Source organism: Salmo salar, chromosome 16 (genome assembly GCF_965601325.2).
Source record: "Salmo salar chromosome 16, fSalSal1, whole genome shotgun sequence".
NCBI lineage: Eukaryota > Metazoa > Chordata > Actinopteri > Salmoniformes > Salmonidae > Salmo > Salmo salar.
Genome location: NC_138306.1, coordinates 69,289,730 through 69,314,202, shown reverse-complemented (window position 1 = coordinate 69,314,202; position 24,473 = coordinate 69,289,730). Strand labels below are relative to the sequence as shown.

Sequence of the window (24,473 nt, the reverse complement as noted above, 5' to 3'; positions counted from 1 at the left end):
ATGCTAAAGTTGTCCATGATTAGATTCGCACTCTAAACTTTTGGTTTACTAGACGTTCACATTTGGGTTGCTAGACGTTCGCATTATACGCCTGTCCATCCACCTCGACCAACCACCCTACTTTCGTTTTTGTCTTAAGTAACCATACCAAACACAACATATCATACTAATTTGAGTAACCCGAATTTACATGTATTATGTTACGTCTAGTCTATGAGACCAAGCTGTGGAAAGGCAAAACTAAAACAGACACTAATAACTTCACAAAAAATGATGTTATGTTAAGGAAGTTCGACTGAAAAAAAATGGTTCTGTTACATATAGACAGACATAACATATTATAAGCACTTTAAGACAGGCCCATAAAGGCTCATAACATTTTATAAAGCATTATTCCTGCAGGCTACAAAAGTTTTACCAAAATATTGATATGTGTTTGTGGTATTTTATCTTTATCCTATTTGGAGTGGTCCTTTATAAGATGTTTCATGACTGAAAGTTAGAGGTTCTACTCTAACCTTATTTCAATGCACTATCGTCATTCAATGTGACTTCATTAAAGATACTCAAATTAATTGTTGCCATGGGACAAATTGATTCCAGTCTATTTAAGTCTCTTTAAAAGAACCGATCTCAGTCCTCTTTAAAGTGAACCCTGGGGTAAAAAAATTGCAAAAGAACTCGGTTCTCTTTCTATTCCCACTGCCCTTGTCTTTGAATGAGGACTCAGCTCTTTTGCCAATTCACTTCACCTATTTTGTGGCCTGAGTCCTCAAATTTTTTCCAACATTCACCTAATGCATTCTGGGTTTTTACAAAGTGATGGTGAAGCCATTCCATCCGAACATGTTATCAGACAGCTAGATATACCTACTCACATTTTGGAAGCTAATAGACTGCATTTATTTCAAATATGAGGCATAATAATAATGATCAGAAGATAATAACATGAATATATTATTGATAACAGAATAAATAGCAGAATAATAACTGCAGATTAAATAATGCTGTAATTGAAAATAGTACAGTCAAAGCCCCTTTAAGAGTTAGCATTGATTCACCAAATATGTTGTTGCCTTCCTACACTATTCAAACCCCATAATCGAATAGACAGTTTACAAGGCTCTCAGCCTTTATACCACATATTGCAAAGAAATTATCTGAACATCGTGTCAGTACAAAACTCCACACAAATGTTGTAATGTCTGTGCATCGCTAATCAATATCCAAAAACAACACGTTTTTTTTCTGCGAACCTACACGTCATCGTTATCTTTTGTGGAACCAATGTGAGGGGTTATGTCAGAGGAAGCGGTGTTGCAGTAGTCTAGTGTGTGGTGCTGGAATAATGAGAAGCGAACCTGGGGAGCTTTGTTTTTCACACTGCCCTAAAAAAGGGAACCGGCCAGGAACCGAACTGAAACCCGAACTGGTCTCAGTTCGGGTTTGCTTCAGGGGCACTTTTGAGGGGTCTGATTTCCTTCGGAGTGTTCACACTGCACACAAAAAGTTGGCAAAAATTGTCTCAAAGGGGCCAAGTGTGAAAACACCCGAAGAGATGAAATGTCAACCTCCATAATTCCTGGATATTATCTATGAGCACACATTCATGGGATGAGGCTATTCTCTTTTGATGAGAAATGAAAGGTGGCTATGTCTGCATCCAAAATGGCACCATATTCCCTATATAGTTCACTACTTTCAAGCAGGGACAATAGGGCTCTAGTCAAAAGTAGTGCATTATATAGGGAATAGGGTGCCATTTGGGACGTAGGATATGTGTTGCCTAGATGTATGCAGGGCACATAGGTTCTATCCTTGACAACCAAAGAAACAGGTACAATGGAAGATTATTTCACTGGAGAATCAGATTTTAGTGGGATTGCAAGTAATAATGCAGGTAACAATATAGTAATGAAATAATGCCACAATTGGATTGCACAATATTCTCAATCATCCTGAACTAAGCACTACACACAATGTGTGTGTGTGTGTGTGTGTATGTGTGTGTGTGTGTGTGTGTGTGTGTGTGTATGTCAGTGACTTAAGAGTGCAGAGCTGGCATTATCAAGTGGGTCAAAGGTTCAGGCTGAAGACAGTGTGAGCAGCCTGCTGACTGACTGGTTTGCTGGCTGGTAAGCTCATAATTAAAGTGACCACACAGATGTCCCATCTGCCACTGCAACCACCACCACACATTACTGGCTCTCATGTAAACATAATAATCCAATGAGAGGCCAGGCACACACACACACACACACACACACACACACACACACACACACACACACACACACACCCGCATATATGCACACACATGTACCCAATAAACACACAAGCACACACACACAAACACGCACCCACACCCGAACCCACCAACACAGCCAGACACTCCAACATACAAAAACAAACATTATGTATTCAACAAGCAACTGAGTCTCTCTAAACCCGTTTATCTCCTCTATGTCCTGTCACTGCAGAGAAACCTCCTTTAATAGGCGCTAAAAGGTACAGAAACAAGAGCAATACAATGACAAAGAAACACATTTCTAGCATTGCCTGTTGAAATTACTATCATCCACCACCACTGACAATGAGCAATACAGGAAGAATTACACCAGTTGAGCAATGCCAAGCACTTCATCTCCTATAGTGTTCAGTGTGGTGGGAAGGTCTCTTTTCGCTGAGCATTATAAGGACATAATGGAATCCCCGTCTACATTGTTCTTCCACACTCTAGGGGCCGAGGAGGCATGCAGTCATCCACAGGAGTCACAGCCAATAAGAACAATCAGTCTGGAGAGAGGCAACCGCCCGGCGACGGAAGCATCTGTCACAAAGGGACTAGAGCAGGACCCAATCACAGATAAGCCTAATATATTTCCCCCTACACACACACACATGCACACCCAGTCTAGCCTGCCTCGCTTATTCGGGCTCTGGGACATCGGACGTCGTTATGCTAACGCTATCAGCTGATTCATTGGTCCACGCCAGCGATAGCCCAGAATATAAACAGATCTGAGATCAGCCTGGAGTCTGGATGATGTGACAGAACACATAGTAAGGCTATGGCTGGTTGAGTCAGTCACTGATTGGGGATCAGAGTGATGGCAGACATAACTGAGTCAGTCAGGGAAGGGCGATATGAATAGGGACAAAGACTGGAGACAGGCACTTATGTAAACAAAATACGATGTCTCCCCCGCTCACTGACTTTTATTCGATTTCTGTGTTGAATGATCTGTGCCTGATTCCTCAGGCATTATTCCATATGGGGGGGGGGGGGGGGGGGACAGCTAGCTACTATACAGGCACACAATAGCAAGTCTGAGCAGACTGTGTTGTCTGTGCTGACTGCAAAATCTGATCTACACGGTACGCCCACATGGATAAAGTAATTCCGCGACAGAATGAATATGTTGATGGATACGCATATAGATATATGGTGACAGAATGCCACAGCCAAGGCTGAACATGATACAGAGTTGTGGGGCATGGGTATGTTGAGCTCGTGGGCTGGAATGACAATGTCCCATGCTGACTGTTTAACAACTACTAGTCCATTAAGTTTGACAACATATAGAATTATTGGGTTCTAAGTTAAGGAACGTTTAATTGATGTGCATTGCAGTGTGTTAGCCATCAACGCAGTTGTGAATGCGGTTGAGTGAAGTGGGCGAGTTGCCATAATAGCCACTACACTGGAACACATCCTTGGAGGCATGGGTTCGAATCCCACTTCTGACATCATTGTTGCGATTTGGGGGATGCTTGAACTCCAGTCGCCTTGACCAAGGGCAGCGACAGTAACCACTGGCCCACAAACACCCTTGGGAGAGCAGTTTGCGGTCTTAAGAACATCAGATTTCTTACAATACTCATTTATTTTCATTTTTTAACATTTTATTTAACTAGGCAAGTCAGTTAAGAACAAATTCTTATTTTCAATGACGGCCTAGGAACAGTGGGTTAACTGCCTTGTTCAGGGGCAGAATGACAGATTTTTACCTTGTCAGCTCAGGGATTCGATTTTGCAACCTTTCGGTTACTAGTCCAAAACTCTAACCACTAGGCTACCTGCAAAACTTAGAGAAGAAACACTAATACCATAGCTGGACTTGTACCATAGATGGACTTGTACCGTAGTTGGACTTGTACCATAGCTGGACTTGTACCATAGCTGGACTTGTACCATAGTTAAACACTACATGACAACAATGACTATGACGACCCACCATGTTTAGAGGTCATTCTGCGCAACTAACTCCAGACAACTAACTTCAGTTACAAGGTCAGACTTTTTTAATATGACAGATTTTCTCACCCAATTTAAAATGGGAAGATAAGCGCTCATTATAAAAATCCACGGGTTATTCTCGTAAGGCAGTGCATTGAATGACTATCTCCTAATTATGACATCAGTTCCCGAGCTGAGTGGTGCTGAGTAGTGAATTATTTTACATACTGTCACACCTCAATGAGCCTATAGTAAGAAGAAAATGACCATATAGTAAGGGGGAAATGGAGTCTCGAAGCAGTAGTCATTATTCACGGTCAGAGAACTGACAAAGACTTCCTCCTTCCTTCATTTTAAATGTTGGAGAGATAAAAATGTGTCTTTCAATACAGTCAAGGTTGACTGATGAAGTAATACACCAAGAGATAGGTCTATATTCTCCACTGAAGTGGAGAAAGTTAAGAGGGCAAATGGACTGCAATAACGATTTCTCGCCACAAAAGATTTAAAACAGAGACGGCTAATGAACCAAAGACAGTGTAATTTTTGGGGGTGTAAATTAAAATTGGCTCCTAGTTTGAAACCTGTGGCAAAGTCTTTTGCATTAAAGTCTTTGGCATTACATCAATGGGTACAGCAGTGCAATCTGATGGTAGCATGCACAGAATGTATCTAGGCCTATATAGTTTGTGTCTGACCTGTGTCATGCTACTGTGTAAGCTGGTGGCGCCTACTGGTCTGTTGTCATGGCGCATGGGACGGCGGTGTGTGTGTGTGTGTGTGTGTGTGTGGGGGGGGTGCAAAATCCCCACCAGGTCAAATGCTATTTCTAGGGGGTTTAGGGTTAAGGTTAGAATAGTGTTGGGGTTAGAATTAGGTTTTGGGTTAGGGTTAGGTACTAGGGTTTGGTTTAGGGTTATGGTTAGGTTTTGGGGTTAAGGTTAAGGTAGGGAAAATAGGATTTTGAATGGGACTGAATTGTATGTCCCCACAAGGTTAGCTGCACAAGACTGTGTGTGTGCGCGCTTGCGTGCATATGGGCTGCGTGTTACCTGGAGAAGTGTTGCTGTAGCGAAACCATCTGCGCTCGGCCCAGCTCCGACTCGTCCGTCACCTCCCGAAGCCGCTTCTCACTGTCCAATCGCAGGCGTCGCTCTTCCTCTAGGACATGAATCAGCTTTTGTCGCTGTGGGGAAAAGGACAGTCAGGTTAGCTGCTGGTTTTAGTAGGTGTTGTTACCAGCCAACACAGGTAGAGAGATAGAAAAGCCACCAGCAACAGACTAAAATCTGAGTATCTACAAATATCCATTTCATAATATCTATGTCATAATATCTATGTCATAACATCTATGTCATAACATCTATGTCATAACATCTATGTCATAACATCTATTTCAGCAGTGCATGTGTAATTCTACAGTTCAGGAGAACCATACCATCTAACTAGAGTTCCTAAAGCCATCCCAGTTGCCATGGCACAAAATGGATACCCAGTGTAATGCAGCACCCTGCACTGTAATAAAACAAAAATGTTTATTCAAATGTACAATTGTAAGGCAACCAGCAGTCCTATTGCAGCTGTGGTAATAAATTCAATCTTGAACCCTGCTGACCTAACCCTGATACAATTGAGACATGGATTGTGTATCAAGGCTTAAAAATCCTTCTTTAACCTGTCTCCTCCCCTTCACCTACACCTACTGAAGTGGATTTAACAAGTGACATCAATAAGGGATCATAGCTTTCAACTGGATTATCCTGGGCAGTCTATGTCATGGAAAGAGCAGGTGTCCTTAATGTTTTGTACACTCACTTAAACCCTGCTGCCAGAATCACAGTGGATAACAACTGCACTAATGCTGTCTTTACTAAACATGGTTTGGAAAGACTCCACTGCAGGCTCACTGCTGAAAGATGATCAACTTTTGCTATAGAGTCTCTAAAAGCAGAAAATCTTCTGAACATTCTTTTTTTTTTCTCTATGACATCCTAATTGGACATGAACTATGTCCTGAAGCCTCAGAAGTTACTCCAAAGAAAAAACTGTCCTTGGTTCAGATTCTACACTTCAAAGGCTATGCGGCCTGCCTGCCTTCCTGTCTGACCAAATCAAGGAAGAAGTTTCACGTCAAAGATAATGTTGGGGTTCTGCGGTAAATTTTTATGGGGCCAAACACTGCCTGCTTTACATCTAAACTTCCACAAGCTGGTTGAGTTTGGGGTTTTCACTTGAAGATACTGTAAAACTGAAAACATGATATGGGGAAAATTAGTGCACCAACTTGCCTATAATCTGTCTCCATATGGCGAAATTAGTTACAGTAAGTGACAGATGTAACTATTGATCACTGCATGCTGGGTAAGCCTCTTAGCCGTACAGTAGGTTTAACCACTCAACCATCTCCCTCTGTCTAGGGTGTAATACGCTTGCCAAAAGATAAGGTTGTTTACTTCTGGTAAAAAAAAAAGAGAGGCCTTGACACTGTGTTGAACACAATAATGGTACAAAGTGAAAGGAACACTGCCACTACCTTGCTCTCCAACTAATGTGCATGAATTGAGGAGCAAACTGAAGTGAAGAGGAAATTGGACATTTCCTCTTCACTTGAACACTATAACATACAGTACAATATTAGGGGCTGGGATCATAGCAAAGGAAAATCGTGCCTCGAATAATGCAGATACTGATAACCGTTCTTTATATTATGTTTCATGGACATTCCATGATATATCTCATTCACAGTGAAGGCTATAAGGGATGCCTCAAAAGGAAGGAAAGAAAAGGGGATACCTAGTCAGTTGCACAGCTGAATGCATTCAACCAAAATGTGTCTTCCGCATTTAACCCAACCCCTCTGACTCAGAGAGGTGCGGGGGCTGCCGTAAAATCGACATCATCGGCGCCCGGAACTTTTGTTGTTGGGGGTTAAACTGCCTTGCTCAAGGGCAGAATGGTCGATTATTTCCACCTTGTTGGCTCAGGGATTCTAACCAGCAACTTTTCGGTTACTGGTCCAAATGCTACGCTACCTGCCTCCTACACAGCAAATAGCCACCAAGGCCATGGGTAGCTGACTATGGCTGTCTTACAATAGAGGGTGTAATGCACATTTCATCATATGTGTCATTCACAGTGAACATTGTAGTGGATGCTTCAACATAGACTACAAGGCCATGGGAAGTTGACTATATATATGGCTGTCTTAACAATGTATTATAGTACTATATGGACGTCTCACTATACGGACGTCTCACTATACGGACGTCTCACTATACGGACGTCTCACTATGCGGACGTCTCACTATGCGGACGTCTCACTATGCGGACGTCTCACTATACGGACGTCTCACTATACGGACGTCTCACTATACGGACGTCTCACTATACGGACGTCTCACTATACGGACGTCTCACTATGCGGACGTCTCACTATGCGGACGTCTCACTATGCGGACGTCTCACTATACGGACGTCTCACTATGCGGACGTCTCACTATACGGACGTCTCACTATACGAACGTCTCACTATACGGACGTCTCACTATACGGACGTCTCACTATACGGACGTCTCACTATCACGGACGTCTCACTATACGGACGTCTCACTAAGCGGACGTCTCACTAAGCGGACGTCTCACTATGCGGACGTCTCACTATGCGGACGTCTCACTATACGGACGTCTCACTATACGGACGTCTCACTATACGGACGTCTCACTATACGGACGTCTCACTATACGGTCGTCTCACTATACGGTCGTCTCACTATGTGGACGTCTCACTATACAGACGTCTCACTATACAGACGTCTCACTATACAGACGTGTTATGAAAGCACATGACTCCCATCTTCTGACTTCCTTCTGTTCTCTGTACTGTTGTCCTGAACAAGGTCCGTTAGAGACTGCATCTGAATAGAAAGACTAAAAGGTGCTGAATAATAAATACATTGGTAGACCATTATATATAAAGTGCTTAGTCACTGTAACTGAGTGAATAACCTTGTCCAAAATCAACTAGTTCAACACTCCATGAGGAATAGAGCCTTAGAGCAAACAAAGTATGGCCTTTCCTTCACCTCTGTTAAAAAGATATACAGGTATAAAATATTTACCTTCGTGGCTTTCACACATAAAACATGAGTTCATTTTAAAAAGTGATAATGAACAAAGTTCTTTAATCATCATTATTATGTTATTTCTGAAATATGCAACACTACCAAGATCTTGTTCATTAGGTTGTCCATTGCATGGTAACCAAGACGGACAATTTCACAAGACAAGTACTGCAGGGCCATCTAGTGGCTATTGAACAACACAATTGCTCAAGCAGCATACAGGAGAGGAACTAACGAAGGAGCCTACTGTAACACAAACCAGGGCCCTTACCACATGAATGACACATTTCAAACCTCCATATATACTATGTAGGCCTTAATATAACAACTCTGTATTACTCTCAAATCAAACTACCTATGTAACTGTACATCAAATCAACCCCTATACCCTACCCCTAGACACTACTAATGGTTAATGTGAATACCAAATCAACCCCTATACCCTACCCCTAGACACTACTAATGGTTAATGTGAATACCAAATCAACCCCTATACCCTACCCCTAGACACTACTAATGGTTAGTGTGAATACCAAATCAACCCCTATACCCTACCCCTAGACACTACTAATGGTTAGTGTGAATATCAAATCAACCCCTATACCCTACCCCTAGACACTACTAATGGTTAGAGTGAATACCAAATCAACCCCTATACCCTACCCCTAGACACTACTAATGGTTCGTGTGAATACCAAATCAACCCCTATATCCTACACTTAGACACTACTAATGGTTAATGTGAATACCAAATCAACCCCTATACCCTACCCCTAGACACTACTAATGGTTAGTGTGAATACCAAATCAACCCCTATACCCTACCCCAGACACTAATGGTTAGTGTGAATACCAATTCAACCCTATACCCTACACATAGTCACTATTACCCTACTCCTTGACACTACATTTGAAACCCTACTTCTTCAAAGAGTATCTTAAATAATCCCACAGCACCCCTCCTCGTACCACTTCCTCCCCCAAAGGTGCGTAACACTCACACAGCTGCTTTATTGAGTAAAAATGTACTTACTATGACTGAGATATATGGTTGTCTTAAGATGAATGTAAGTTGCTCTGGATAAGAGTGTCTTCTAAATGACTACAATGAAAAAAAATGCCATCTCTAAAAGAGAAAGACAAAGTAACACTGAATGGAAAAAGTGGCCCACACTACTGCAACACCACATCCAGGGCCATTTCCAGACCAAAAAAAAGTATTAATTAAATACAAAACAATGACAAAAACTTTTTTTCCCAAGGGGGGGGGGGGGGGAAACCTCTTGGCTCCTTCAGTTGTGAGCCCAGTGTGTTAGAGATGAAGCCATCCAATAAATAACCATGTTTCACTCTAACTCTGTGACTTGGCCCAAATTCTTCCCAACAACGCTTTTCATTCGCTGAAGCAGTTGAGCAGACCACATTAAACCCTATTCACAACTGAAACCACCCCCAGTTCTTCAACACGGCCGTAAACCCAGGGCTACTATGTGGCGCACCAGGGAGCCTCTCCATCACACGTAATGCCTGCCGTAAATAACACGCTGCTACAGGAACATAAACCCACAGTCGCAGGGGTGGTGCCAAGTTAGAGCTGGACCTAGCTGCAACCGGGACCAAACCCAAACGAGTTCCTTTACCACGACTAGTTAGACCGGAGTTGAACAACTGAACATGAGTTGAAGTAATCGTTTTTGAAAGTTTAGTGAAATTAGACCTTTGCTCTTTCAAAAGGGATGGGTTTTCTATCATAAAATGAGACAACTCTAACATAAACAGGTTTAAACACAGGCACAGTTCAAAAAACAAAAACATCTCAAATCAGAAAATTAAAGGTAAATTGTACTGGACTTATTGCAACTTAAATTACTTTACATCAAAAATGTGTCGACCGATTGTTCAAATACCCACACTAATTGCCTAAAGATGTTTACTGTATGTGAATATCACCTCCATATACAAAGGGCAAATTTGCCTCAAACTTAACTGCAAATGACACCCTATTCCCTACATACTACTCGATAATCTCCCTAAGGTCCGTGGTCAAAAGTAGTGCACTACACAGGGAATAGGGTGCCATTTGGAACGCATCCCATGCGTCTTCATACTAAGCCTTGCCAAGAGCTTCAGTAACAACACACTTATAACAGCATACATTATATTAAAAGCAGTCTTCTGCTTTTGTTCAATGTATAATTTCTGCCATTTAACAAGGCACAGAACCGTTAAATCCTACTTTAAGATATCTGTACGTTGCCAGAAAATCCTAGCCAGACATTACAGTATTTCACAGCTGAAGTATTTACTGTCCACAGATTTTATGTGCGTTTGGCAATTGGCCTTGCCCAGTGATAGCAAGCCTGATAATTGAAAGCATACACTAACGTGCTAAAAACCAACCACTTACATTTAGCTGCAGCTAGACTAGACAACGTTCAGTCTTTTCAAAAGGAGGATCAACTCGATGTGAGAAAAACTGTTCAGGCAATCAGTAGAAAAACTAGCATAAGCATTCTTTCTAAAGCAACATTTACTTTGATGTCTCAAGTGACTAAAAAAGGATATACCTCTGATTATGATTAGCTTGCACGGTAGTAGACTGGCTTCACTGATGTTCTTCCCTCTCTGTCCTGTAGATGGCCTTCTCTTCCTAAGAAAACTGTCAAGGCCCATATTCACAAAGTGTCTCAGAGTAGGAGGTGCTGGTCTAGGATCAAGTCCTACTTGTCCATATAATCTTATTAATTGTGATCTAAAAGGAAAAACTGATCGTACAACATTTATAATACTGTACTGGGGTTTTGTCACATTTAATGTCTCCTCCTTTACTCTTATCAGTCATATAATCTGCCAGATGAGATGCTTCATGATTCTGCTGACTCATCAAGGTTTAGCAAGTGGCTCTGCCTAGGGATTGTAGCTTGGTATTCAGGATTAACATTGAACTCAATGGGATTATCATGCTATTACCTGGGAAGGTCACGGTGGGGAAATAAGCAAGGCTAGTGATTTCATCCAAATATTACTACAGCATTGTTCAGTGAAAAGTGAAACATTGGACTGCCTAGTCAGTTGCACAACTGAATGCAATTCAACCGAAATGTGTCTTCCTCATTTAACCCAACCCTTGTAAAACAAGGCATGGCATTTGGAGCTGGGTGTATGCATACGATCTATCATTAGGGAAATATATACATATGGTATAAACAGAATCATAACTTCAAATCATGTCTCTGTCATATTATACAGCATATGTACCTGGGCTTGATTGCTCCATGTTATAGTAACCCCGTTGCACTAGACACAGTCCTAGCATGGCTGTGTAATTCTACAACATTGTGTTGTCATTTATTCATAAGGGACAGACAGACAGGGTTCTCAGTAGTGAATTACTAGACCTTCCGTAACCCCCTGATACCCCTCCATGATCCGGAGGAGATTTTAAATTAATTAGAGACGACTGCGTCTCTCAAGGCCACATTGTGCACAAGCTGTAGTCTGTGCAATATTATCAGTGAATGTGTGTGTGTGTGTGTGCAAGTGTGCGTGTGTGCGCGCGCGCGTGTGTGTGTGGGGCTGATGGGGTGGGGAGAGAGGGTGTGTGTGTGTGTGTGTGTGTGTTTGGGGCTGATGGGGTGGGGAGAGAGGGTGTGTGTGTGTGTGTGTGTGTGTGTGTGTGTGTGTGTGTGTGTGTGTGTGTGTGTGTGTGTGTGTGTGTGTGTGTGTGTGTGTGTCCCTCTCTCACTCTATAATCTCTTCATTACACAGTGCACCTCAGTATGAGGCTGGGAGGCTCTCGCTGAATCAAAGGTCTGGAGGATATCTCCTTGGCCCAGTACTGCAACACAAACATCAGGGACACAAAGCACCATGCAGGTTCCTCCTCCTTCATCAATAATACATGCAGTTTACTGTCTGCCTGTCTGCCTGCCTGCCTGCCAGGCTGGCAGTATATTGACCAGCCTGGATTCTGCTGGAAAAAGTGTAACAAGGGGATTTGTCTGACAAGCAAACTGTAGGCTAAACAATGTGTGTTCACAACAATGCAGAATACAGGTACCTTCTATTATGACAACAACAACAAAATGCTTTAAAAAGTAGCATGTCATGTAGCATTTTTGCCTGAAGTGCCTTTACTCTTTTAGCCCAATTGCATTGAAACAATTAATTTTCTCAATAACAATTTAATTTCTGGCAGGTTCTTAGTAGTAGCTCTGCCCTTGGTACGTTGAGCAGAGAACAATTACCATAATATCCATATTTAAATTGCAGTATAAAATATGATTATATTCTTGAACATGGCCTTTTGCTAAAAGAATACTTATCTTTGAAATACAGAGGATGGTGTAAACCGAACCTCATGCTATTCCCTAGAAATCACTGCCCTACAGATCCCTGGGGAGTCCATAAATTCAATTATCATGCAGGGCCAACCATTACATTAGAGCCTGGCTATTGCTCTCACGCAGGCAGCAACTGCGGATGTACAGCATACACACACCCCGGGATATGGTAAACCGTATGAGTGGCCCATTTATCATTGCCAAGGGACCCACACCCTGTCCATCCACACACAGAAATAGAAAGAGAAAGAGAGAGGGAGAAAGACAGACAGACACAAAGAGAGAGAGGCACACACACACACACACAAAGAACACACACAAACACACAGAAACGTAAACACATACACACAATCACACAGAAACGTAAGCACACTCACACGCGCACACACGCGCACACACACACACACACACACACACACACACACACACACACACACACACACACACACACACACACACACACACACACACACACACACACACACACACACACACACACACACAGAAACGTAAGCACATACACACAATCACACAGAAACGTAAGCACACTCACACACACACGCGCCCACACACACACACACACACACACACACACACACACACACACACAGAGAAACGTAAGCACATACAAACACATCAACTCAGCAAAGAAATAAATGTCCCTTTTTCAGGACCCTGTTTTGCAAAGACAATTCGTAAAAATCCAAATAACTTCACAGATCTTCATTGTAAAGGGTTTAAAGACTGTTTCCCATGCGTGTTCAATGAACCATAAACAATTAATGAACATGCACCTGTGGAACAGTCGTTAAGACACTAACAGCTTACAGACGGTAGGCAATTACCTGTACGCTCTCGTTGGCTGGCCCTCGCTTCATACTCGTCGCCAAACCCACTGGCTCCAGGTCATCTACAAGACCCTGCTAGGTAAAGTTCCCCCTTATCTCAGCTCGCTGGTCACCATAGCAGCACCCACTTATAGCATGCGCTCCAGCAGGTATATCTCTCCGGTCAACCCCAAAGCCAATTCCTCTTTCGGCCGCCTCTCCTTCCAGTTCTCTGCTGCCAATGACTGGAACGAAGTACAAAAATCTCTAAAACTGGAAACACTTATCTCCCTCACTAGCTTTAAGCACCAGCTGTCAGAGCAGCTCACAGATTACTGCACCTGTACATAGCCCATCTATAATTTAGCCCAAACATCTACCTCTTCCCCTACTGTATTTATTTATTTTGCTACTTTGCACTTTCTTCCACTGTAAATCTACCATTCCAGTGTTTTACTTGCTATATTGTATTTACCTCGCCACCATGGCCTTTTTTGCCTTTACCTCGCTTATCTCACCTCATTTGCTTTCTTTGTATCAAGACTTATTTTTCTACTATATTATTGACTGTATGTTTGTTTTACTCCATGTGTAACTCTGTGTTGTTGTATGTGTCAAACTGCTTTGCTTTATCTTGGCCAGGTTGCAATTGTAAATGAGAACTTGTTCTCAAATTGCCTACCTGGTTAAATAAAGGTGAAATGAAAGAAATAAAAATTAAGGTTACAGTTATGAAAACCTATGACACTAAAGAGGCCTTTCTACTGACTCTGAAAAACACCAAAAGAAAGATGCCCAGGGTCCCTGCTCATCTGCGTGAACATGCCTTAGGCATGATGCAAGGAGGCATGAAGACTGCAGATGTGGCCAGGGCAATAAATTGCAATGTCGTACTGTGAGACGCCTAGGACAGCGCTTCAGGGAGACAGGATGAACAGCTGATTGTCCTCGCAGTGGCAGACCACGTGTAACAACACCTGCACAGGATCGGTACATCCAAACATCACACCTGCAGGACAGGTACAGGATGGCAACAACAACTGCCCGAGTTACACAAGGAACGCATAATCCCTCCATCAGTGCTCAGACTGTCCGCAGTAGGCTGAGAGAGGCTGGACTGAGGGCTTGTTGGCCTGTTGTAAGGCAGGTCCTCACCAGACATCACCGGCAACAACGTCGCCTATGGGCACAAACCCACCATCGCTGGACCAGACAGGACTGGCAAAAAGTGTTCTTCACTGACGAGCGGCAGTTTTGTCTCACCAGGGGTGATGGTCGGATTCGCGTTTATCGTCGAAGGAATGAGCGTTACACCGAGGCCAGTACCCTGAAGCGGGATCGATTTGGAGGTGGAGGGTCTGTCATGGTCTGGGGCGGTGTGTCACAGCATCATCGGACTGAGCTTGTTGTCATTGTGGGCAGTCTCAACGCTGTGCTTTACAGGGAAGACATCCTCCTCCCTCATGTGATACCCTTCCTGCAGGCTCATCCTGACATGACCCTCCAGCATGACAATGCCACCAGCCATACCGCTCGCTCTGTGCGTGATTTCCTGCAAGACAGGAATGTCAGTGTTCTGCCATAGCCAGCGAAGAGCCCGGATCTCAATCCCATTGAGCACGTCTGGGACCTGTTGGATCGGAGGGTGAGGGCTAGGGCCATTCCCTCCAGAAATGTCCGGGAACTTGCAGGTGCCTTGGTGGAAGAGTGGGGTAACATCTCACAGCAAGAACTGGCAAATCTCGTGCAGTACATGAGGAGGAGATGCACTGCTGGTGCCCACACCAGATACTGACTGTTACGTTTGATTTTGACCCCCATCTTTGTTCAGGGACACATTATTCAATTTCTGTTAGTCACATGTCTGTGGAACTTGTTCAGTTTATGTCTCAGTTGTTGAATCTTATGTTCATACAAATATTTACACGGTTGCTGAAAATAAACGCAGTTGACAGTGAGAGGACGCATCTTTTTTTGCTGAGTTTACACACAGAAACGTAAGCACACACACATACACTCCACCCAACCCCCCACCCCACATGTGCACCGTCCAGAGACTGCTGGCTCTGTAGGCCTGGCTGTCACCGCTCGTCACCCATCTCAATGTGTGAAACCACTATGGGAGAGAGGGATCCCATTGATGGTCCCCATAGTGGTTTCGCACATTGAGATGGGTGACGAGCGGTGACAGCCATCACTGGGATCCCTCTCTCCCTGCACATAGCTGATAAGCCCCAATCTGTAGAGACAGCACCTGAGTCCCCAGCGGTCCCCTCAGTCCCCAGTCCCTCACCAGTGTCAAAGATCCTCCAAACAGCTGTCAAAGGTATCTCCATGCTGTCTCCACACAGACCTCAGTCCACCACACAGACGTCAACCATAGAAATACAAGAAAAATACTATAGAATGAAAATATACTATTATACCAGCACTATTCTAGAATAGAAGTAATGCTATTTCTAGGACTTCAACTCACTAGGCAATCCCGCTCTTTCTTTTCCCCCTAACGGAGAGCTTATAGCTAGAATGCATAGGCACGCTTTTTTGGTTTATTATCCCTTTGGCCTACTGCTCTGTATGTTTGTCCTGATCTCTTTTAAAGACTCAGATCTGTAACAGTACCTTGCATTTTCCCCATGAATTACCACTGGTGCATTTGGATCCTTTGGAGTAAATGGGACAGTTGAATAGCCTGAATGTGATGCTGATGAGAAAATGTTTCAATCCCTTTCGCTAGAATTTCATTCAAGCGTGAGCGAATCGCATGCAGTAATCAAGGAAGGAGAAATAAAGTTGTGTGTGTGTAGACTTGCACGTGCGTGAATGTGTGTGTCGAGGAAAGCTGTACGCATCTACACTTCATTATGGGTCTATTAAGCTGTGATACCATGGTGTGCCTCAGATGGCAAAGAAAATAAAGCGTGTTTCACACAAAGTGCAGCGTTTATTTTCCCACGTTGTTTAGACAGCCGTTTCCAGTGGTCATAATCTCAGCCAGCATTTTAAAATGAGCCTTTAATGTACAGCCAGCCCGGCCAAAGCAGCTGCACCTAGCGACCTCAGAAGCCACACATTCTCTCTATCTCTCTGGAAACACAGCATCCTGCCTAGGACAAGCTTAGATTAGAGACTCGTCTCTCTCTCTCTCTCTCTCTCTCTCTCTCTCTCTCTCTCTCTCTCCTCTCTCATCTCTCTCTCTCTCTCTCTCTCTCTCTCTCTCTCTCTCTCTCTCTCTCTCTCTCTCTGATGTGAAGAATTCTGAATTCCAGGGGAAACCCACACACAGGACAGTGACTGGGTACTGAATGAGAGGGTTTGACTGGAGAAAGACAGGCCACGCTTGTTGGAGTGACTGGGCCTGTGTTCTGCCTACTCTGAGCCTAAACACGACCAGTTACCAGAGCTCATCATCAAATACCTTGTGGGGGATCCAGTGTTTTTCTTCCTGACTGAGTTTGAACGGAAGGTGGCTGGGTGGGGCTGGCTGATTAAACACCCTGCAGGGCTTAAGATAATGTTTAAGCAGTAAACAGCACGTTCAAGGCCTGGCAGGTATGGCTATACCAACATCTCCTTATAACCAATAAACCAATGAATATAGGTAATGTCTATCATACAGGGACTCTTCAGTATCTTAACCTCATCTGTATACAGTGTGTGCAAATGAAGTAAGGAGGTAAGGCAATAAATAGGCCATAGTGGGGAAGTTAGCAATTTAGCAATTAACACTGGAGTGATAGATGTGAAGATGAGGATGTGCAAGTAGAAATACTGGTGTGCAAAAGAGCATAAAAAAACTAAATTCTGAGACGCTTGATACATACCTTTTTACAAACTCCTGTAGTTTAAGTTCTGATAACAAACTTTAAATGCCCAATGAAGAATGATACAGAAGTCTAAGGCCCGTGTCGTTGGCAGTTGCCATGGTACTGCGTAACTGTAACCCCCCCCCCCCCCCCCCCCCCCCCAATTTAAAACACTAGCTAAAGTAAAGGCTTGTTACTCAGTAGTATTACGGCACATAGGGGACCAGGAAGTATTCAATTACTGCAAGGGTACCAGTCTCTCTCTGTCTCTCTCTCTTGCACGCTGAAGGCAGAGAAGAGAGCATAACTAGTTAAAGAGGAGGCATCAGACACTGGAGGGTCAGAGATGCACACTTCAAAGTCTACACCATTTAATCTGTCGTCCTCTGGAGGCGGTGTGTGTGCGTGCGCGTGTCTGTCGGTATCTGTATATCATTATGTGTCTGTGTGTGTGAGGAGGTTACTCTTAGGGGCAGAGTGCTTCTAGTTCACCCTGCCATCACATTAACAATGATCTCCCTGATGCAGCCCTCTCTTTTCATTTCTATTAAAGACCCTAAAGAGCATGCCTGAGCTCCCAGAGGAGAGGAGCATCTCCCAGGCCTGGGTGTGTGAGAGGGGGTTAAGAGGAGGGATAATCCCAATTTCAAATGGAGCTCAGAGACACACACACACACACACACACACACACACACACACACACACACACACACACACACACACACACACACACACACACACACACACACCACATTCTTCTTTTACCACTCCCTTCCCCTCCTCCTGTCTGGCACAGATAAATCATCCCTCTTTCACCCCCCCCCCCCCCTTTCCTCACACACACACCCGGAGTTGTAATTAGCATGGCATCCACTCTCATGACTCGAAGAAGCAGTACTCAGAGAAAGCCACACACAGCCAGGCAGTAGATATTTCCCTCCTAGCTCTTCACTAAGGTCAGAGGCTGATCAGTCTCTTAGTCTGACTGAGTACAGTACGAGGTGCTGACACAGAGTTTCCCAATGAGATAAGAGCTATGTGGGAACGTCCTTCTCTTGTGCTGTGACTGTGTGGAATTGGCTACAGTGAGCCTCAACGTGACTCTGATTGCACGGTCACGCACGACCTTGTCGATGGCTACAGCGCACCTCAGGAACCGCAATGCGGAAATAAATACACTGGGTAGGGCCGTGCTCCACAGTCACAAACTAACATCCGAGTGTTTTCCGAAGACTCCATGGTAAAACGTCACTGCCTCAGTGGGGTGCTTCCAGGAAACATTTCTCTTACAATCTATATCTATATGTCACTTAGCAGATGTTTTTATCCAGAGCAACTTACAGTAGTAAGTGCATACCTGTTCATACTGGTCCGAATCTACATCCCTGGCATTGCAAGCACCATGCTTTACCAACTAAGCCATACAGGGCCATCTATACAAAGAAGGCTATGTACAGTATGCGGCCATTGTCATGATGCGTATGCTAGCCACTCTATTCAGTATGTAGTGTGTTCATATCCATGTCTATTCTACTGTATTTTAGTGTTACGAGCCCAGGCTGTTAACTCGGTATTCTCAGGAGGACTTCTAGAACGCTCGAGACCACTACGAGAAAGCATTGCAGATGTGGCTATCCTAAAGTATGTAAATCTCAAGTCTGCTTTAGGCTTGCTGCCGTAGCGCTCTTCTATGAAGCTATTTGGGGCTGTAATGAATTTACCGTAGTTCTAAAGTTGTAAACAGCTGAGTCCAAGGCCGTGCGTCAGCTGGTATCTGCTCTGTCACGCTGTCGGCCTCCTCATTCCGAACCCAACTCACGCCCTCTGCGTCCTGTTCTGCTTTCCCCTTGTTATACAACCACAGTGTGTGTGTGTGTGTGTGTGTGTGTGCGTGCGCGCTTACGCGCTACATTTGACGTCATCCCTGAACTCTGCTGCACTAATGTCCCATAATATGGGTTGATAATACCATGGCGATGGGAGCAAGACCTAGAATTGCCACCCAGAAAAGTGCTGCAAGACCCAACGTAAATATATGTTTTTGGTTGAGGAAAATGATCAGTTCAGTGACCTTGGTCAATGACCGAGCAGGACTGGCATGCATACAACTGTGGGCTGTGGGTTTAAGGGTGTGTGTGTGTGTGTGTGTGTGTGTGTGTGTGTGTGTGTGTGTGTGTGTGTGTGTGTGTGTGTGTGTGTGTGTGGTGTGTGTGTGTGTGTAAGACAGCATCAACAGTACCATTGTTCCTTCGCTTTTGCTTCGTGCGACTTCCCTCTGCAGGCGAGCCACGGCCAGCTTCTCCCTGAACAAAAGAAAGAGAGAGAGAGAGAGAGAGAGAGAGAAAGAGAGAGAGAGATGGAAAGAAAGAGAATGAGAGAGAGGGAGAGAAAGGGAAAGAGAGAGCGAGAGGAGAGAAAGAGAGAGCGCGAGAGAGAAAGAGCGAGAGAGAGAGAGAGAGAGAGAGAGAGAGAGAGAGAGAGAGAGAGAAAGATGGAAAGAAAGAGAATGAGAGAGAGGGAGAGAAAGGGAAAGAGAGAGCGAGAGGAGAGAAAGAGAGAGCGCGAGAGGAGAGAGAGCGAGAGAGAGAGAGAGAGAGAGAGAGAGAGAGAGAGAGAACAAGAGACGAGTGAATAGCTGATCGTTTTTCATTGGGACACAGTCAGGCAGGTCTGTCACCTCTCTCTGTCAGTGCTCCATGCACTGTGCTCTGCCAAACAACTAGCTAACAGCACTGTGGTTTACCAACACGTCAACAAACAACAAACAGAAAGGGTATAGGGGGCAGCAACTAGACACTACACACTAAACAGAGACACACTAGCTTACGCCTTGATAAAAATAGCACACAAAAAGCACGAAAAGCATTCCACATTGACAACCATAAACATCCACTCAGTCATAGAGATACAGCGTCTAGCGTTCTATTTCTATGAAAATTGTAGGACAGACAAACCCCCCACTCTCACTTGAGCTCAATCATTTTGCTAATGAGAGAAAGCGGTGCGTTCATGTACTGGCACTGATAATGATGGCCTCTTTAGAGCTTTTCCCAAGGTATCACCGCCTGACTGACTAACAGTTCTCTCGGCCAGGCATGCCTTCCATATTAACAACATACCGTAACATGTTTGATTGCTACAGACAAGAGGAATTGTACTGCTGTGGTTTCAATGCCAGCCAGCCAACATCACTTTGTTAGCCCACAAAACAACGCTTAGTATTCCATATTACTGGTAGCTACCTGTCTGGAACCAACAGACAAGACAACTCCTCTAGGCCAGGCATACCTTCCATATTAGCAACATATCTGAAGGCAAGAAACAAGAAGAGGCACTGTAAGGGTTTCATTGGCCACCAGACACCATTGTTAGCCCACAAAATAACTCTTAGCATTAGTAACAGAGCAATTTCACGGCATCGGAATTGCGCTGAGACTCCAACAATGAATTTATTCTTTGACTTACCTGGGGGAAGTCCTGTGTAAAAAGACTACTAAGGTAGAAACAATACAGTAGTAGATGAATACAGATATAGTATAATATGGACGGTGAAGTCCCCACTGAATGAGCAGTTTGTAGGACACTACTCGCTGACGCTAGCTAAGAAAGTTCTGGTTTGTGTGTCATCCAACTGCTGTGTGTGAGGAAAGAGAAAGAGAGACACATTCAATTACGCAAAGCCTTGGCACGCTGACTGATTGAGAAACAGTGACGCTGTGAATCCGACCGGAAGTTGATGCAGTGAATCTGAGCGTAAGTTGACCTGCCTTATTAAAACACACACACACACACACACACACACACACACACACACACACACACACGCACACGCACACGCACATGCACACACACACACGCACACACACACGCGCACACACACACACACACACACACACACCTGTCCCCATGTGATCCTACACGCTACACCTGAAACACACGGCAACACACTCCCGCTACAATTGCATACTCCTGTTAGTAACCATTCCAGTTACTGTGTGTGCGAGTGTGAGTGTGTGTGTGTGTGTGTGCGTGTGCGTGTGCTGTGTCACCTTGTGAGAAACACCTGAACTTCTGTAACTCATCACCACATCTACACTGTTTTCCTCCTAACTGGCAACTCATCACATACCTTGCTGCTACTGTTTATTATCTATCCTGTTGCCTAGTAACCTTACCCCTACCCGTATACATATCTACCTCTATTACCTCATAGCCCTGCATATCGACTCGGTACTGGCACCACGTGTATATAGCCAACTTATCGTTACTCATTGTCCATTTATTCCTTGTGTTGTTATCTTTTTATTATTATAATTGTTTCTCTCTGCATTGTAGGGAAGTAAGCATTTCCCTGGTAATCTACACCTGTTGTTCATTAAGCAAGTCTTTGTTATGTCTGCGAGCTAGACATGTAAAGGGTTAAGTTTCAGGCCACTTATTTACAGACATGTTACAGGGGGCAGGAAACTTGAGCTAACTGAGCCCGTTGAGAAAACCACTGCCAAAAATAGAGCCATTTGACATTCTGTGTTAAACATAATTACAGTAATTGGTACATTTTTAACAGGCAGTCAAAACAATATTTCAACATGGCAACATTTGACTCCAATTTCAGCCCTGAGAATGTTAGAGGGGTGGTATTTGAATAGTATCATGTAAGTAAGGGGTGGAGAGAAAAAAACGGCCTGGGTAATAGACGACCCATTTAGCATATTTGATCCTGACATCATGTGGCATCTGCATTTCAACTACATCCAAGTTAGCCCATTCTGCTGATCTGTTCATCTGGGAACGGCTGGGATAGCCTGTCCATGACCAGCTGTGTAAACCTACCTCTCAAAGGAGAAACAGAACGAGAGTCAGTCCTAAAAGCTATAATGACAAACATTCCACATATCAGAGCTCATCCTCCTTGAGTTGTGATAGGTTATAAATATAAGGCTCTGTTCCCATAGGCCACACTGGCATACAGTACCACTTACTAGAAAGTATCGGGCATGTTGTAATTAAATGGTATAGTGGTATGGAATTGGAACCTGGCCAAGATGTGTTCCAATGCTCTGGTCCCATGTTTGATCGAACACAGGCGGAAATGTCTTTGTGAATGTTTTCATCTCAATACTTAATTGAAACCCCAGCTGCATCCAAACCCTCCTCCCTTCATCCCTGCTTTTTTCCTGCTCTTTGAACACAGTTAGGGGGCTTCGGGAGCGAGTGCATTCCAACGGCAGCGACGGGCAGACAGATCGGGGTTGGCACCTCACTGGCCTCCAGCAGTTCCCAGTCACCTGGAATCACCTGGCACTGCCCGCACCAGTGCTCAGTCCGCGCCCACAGTCTGCCCACAATATATCCACCGCGAGCAGTTGGGCCAGTGGAGAGCAGGAACGCAGCTTGACTAGCTCCACGCTTCAGTGAAGCAGGTCCGACCACCTAACACCCCCCCCCCCCCCCCCCCCCCCCCGCGGACGCCCCACTGCTTCCCACGCCTCGCACAAGCTGCTGCTGCAAAGGGCAATGGGCCAAGGACCAGGGAGGGCCAAGCTCTGCCCCCAGGCTGACACCACGGGCAGGGCAGGGCAGGGGGAAGGTAGGGTGCCCCAACCATCCTATATCCCACATGCCATCTCATCGCTCACCCTATAGGGCTAGGGGTACATTTTGGCAATATGTACTGACAGTATGAACGTTAAACCAAAAAACTAAATTTGATTGGTTACTGCAGAGTATTGGACCAGAACTATACTGAAACCTTATTAATCAGGCTCCATATGTTTCTGAACTAGATCTGTCACATCTAGTTCTGATCCAGGATCAGCTGTCAGGATCAGCTGTCAGTTGTCCACAGGATCAGCTGTCAGTTGTCCACCCACCCACACGATACCTTATTGGTCTTTTTCTCATTGGGATGTTGTTATTCAGGCACAATCACAGCAACATCACCTTCCTTTAGGTTTCATATGACAGCCTAGAGTGAGCCAAGGCGAGGCGAGGAAAGGTGTGTGTATGAATACAGATCAAATCAGCCCTGTTTCCCCAGACATTCTCCCACATTCTCCAGGCTAAACAATCTTCACCATCTCTAGATTGTTTTCGTCGTCACGTGAGAGACAACGAGCGCGGCTGCTTTGGCGTCGGAGCATCCCAGCGTGCAAAGACATGATCTGGCGAGGGGCGGGAGGATCAATCATTCTCTGGGAGATGTTATTTGCCAACCTGAGCTGACACGTTCGCCCCAAGACACGCTTTGAACTGCATTGTGGGAGGCAGCTCGTTGTGTTGCGTTTTTTTCTTTTATCCTTATTGTTCCATTGTCAACCATTGTCCCTTGTGTGAGGTCGTGTGGTTTAAGTCTATTTTGTCAAGTCTAAGTTTGTCTGATGAGGAAAGACGGGAATATACAAAGAAAATAGTTATCCTTGTTCATAATACTTAGGGTTAGTCTGTAGTCCAAACTACACATTCATACACTGGAAAGCCAACCCTACCTCTCTGTCCTATCAAAAACATTGCCGCAACGCTACTGCGTACGTAACAATGAGAAAATAACATACTGCCTTCAGGTGGCCTAGCGTTTAGAGCACTGGGCCAGCAACCGAAAGGTCGCTGGTTCAAACACCCGAGCAGACAAGGTGAAAAATCTGGCGATGTGCCCTTGAGCAAGGTACTTAACCCTCATTTGCTCCAGAGGTGAAGTACTACTATGGCTGACCCTGTAAAATAACATATTTCACTGCAGCTATCCGGTGTATGTGACAATAGAACATCGTCCATGGTTGTACGCTACAAATAGGCCGGGGAAGAATTTGGCTAAAACAGGAAATCGACCTCACCATCCACTACATAATAATGAAAACTCATCTCCAGCAACGCCAGCTCTCACAGACTACACTCTAAACACACCACTCTGGGAAAAGGATGCCTGAATAAAATAGCCCTCCGTTAGTGTTAATACAAGGCTTACATAAGCAAACGGAACATCTAAACCATGACATTATCTCGATCTGAGTAAACCGCAAATGTACACAGAGTGAAGTGGATGGGAAGCATAAATGTTTGGATGATGATGAGTCCCCGTGCATTTATCTATTAGCGCTGGCTAGTTCCACGCTGAGTTGTGTGTGTGTGTGTGTGTG

The 24,473-nt window shown here is 44.4% G+C and overlaps 1 protein-coding gene across 4 annotated transcripts in view; it reads right to left on the bottom strand.

Moving 5' to 3' along the window:
- Positions 1-24,473, bottom strand: part of LOC106574435 (nck-associated protein 5) — a 164,906-nt gene that overhangs the window by 66,854 nt on the left and 73,579 nt on the right. For all 4 annotated transcript variants that reach the window (XR_014380957.1, XM_014150324.3, XM_045697632.2 and 1 more), the window contains 2 exons: positions 19,577-19,640; positions 5,293-5,426 (listed from right to left, as the gene is read on the bottom strand). Coding sequence is in view for 3 of the 4 variants with exons in the window: in XM_014150324.3 (XP_014005799.3) it covers positions 5,293-5,426; positions 19,577-19,640 (198 nt within the window). In the remaining variant the exon portion in view is untranslated. The remainder of the gene's footprint in view (positions 1-5,292; positions 5,427-19,576; positions 19,641-24,473) is intronic.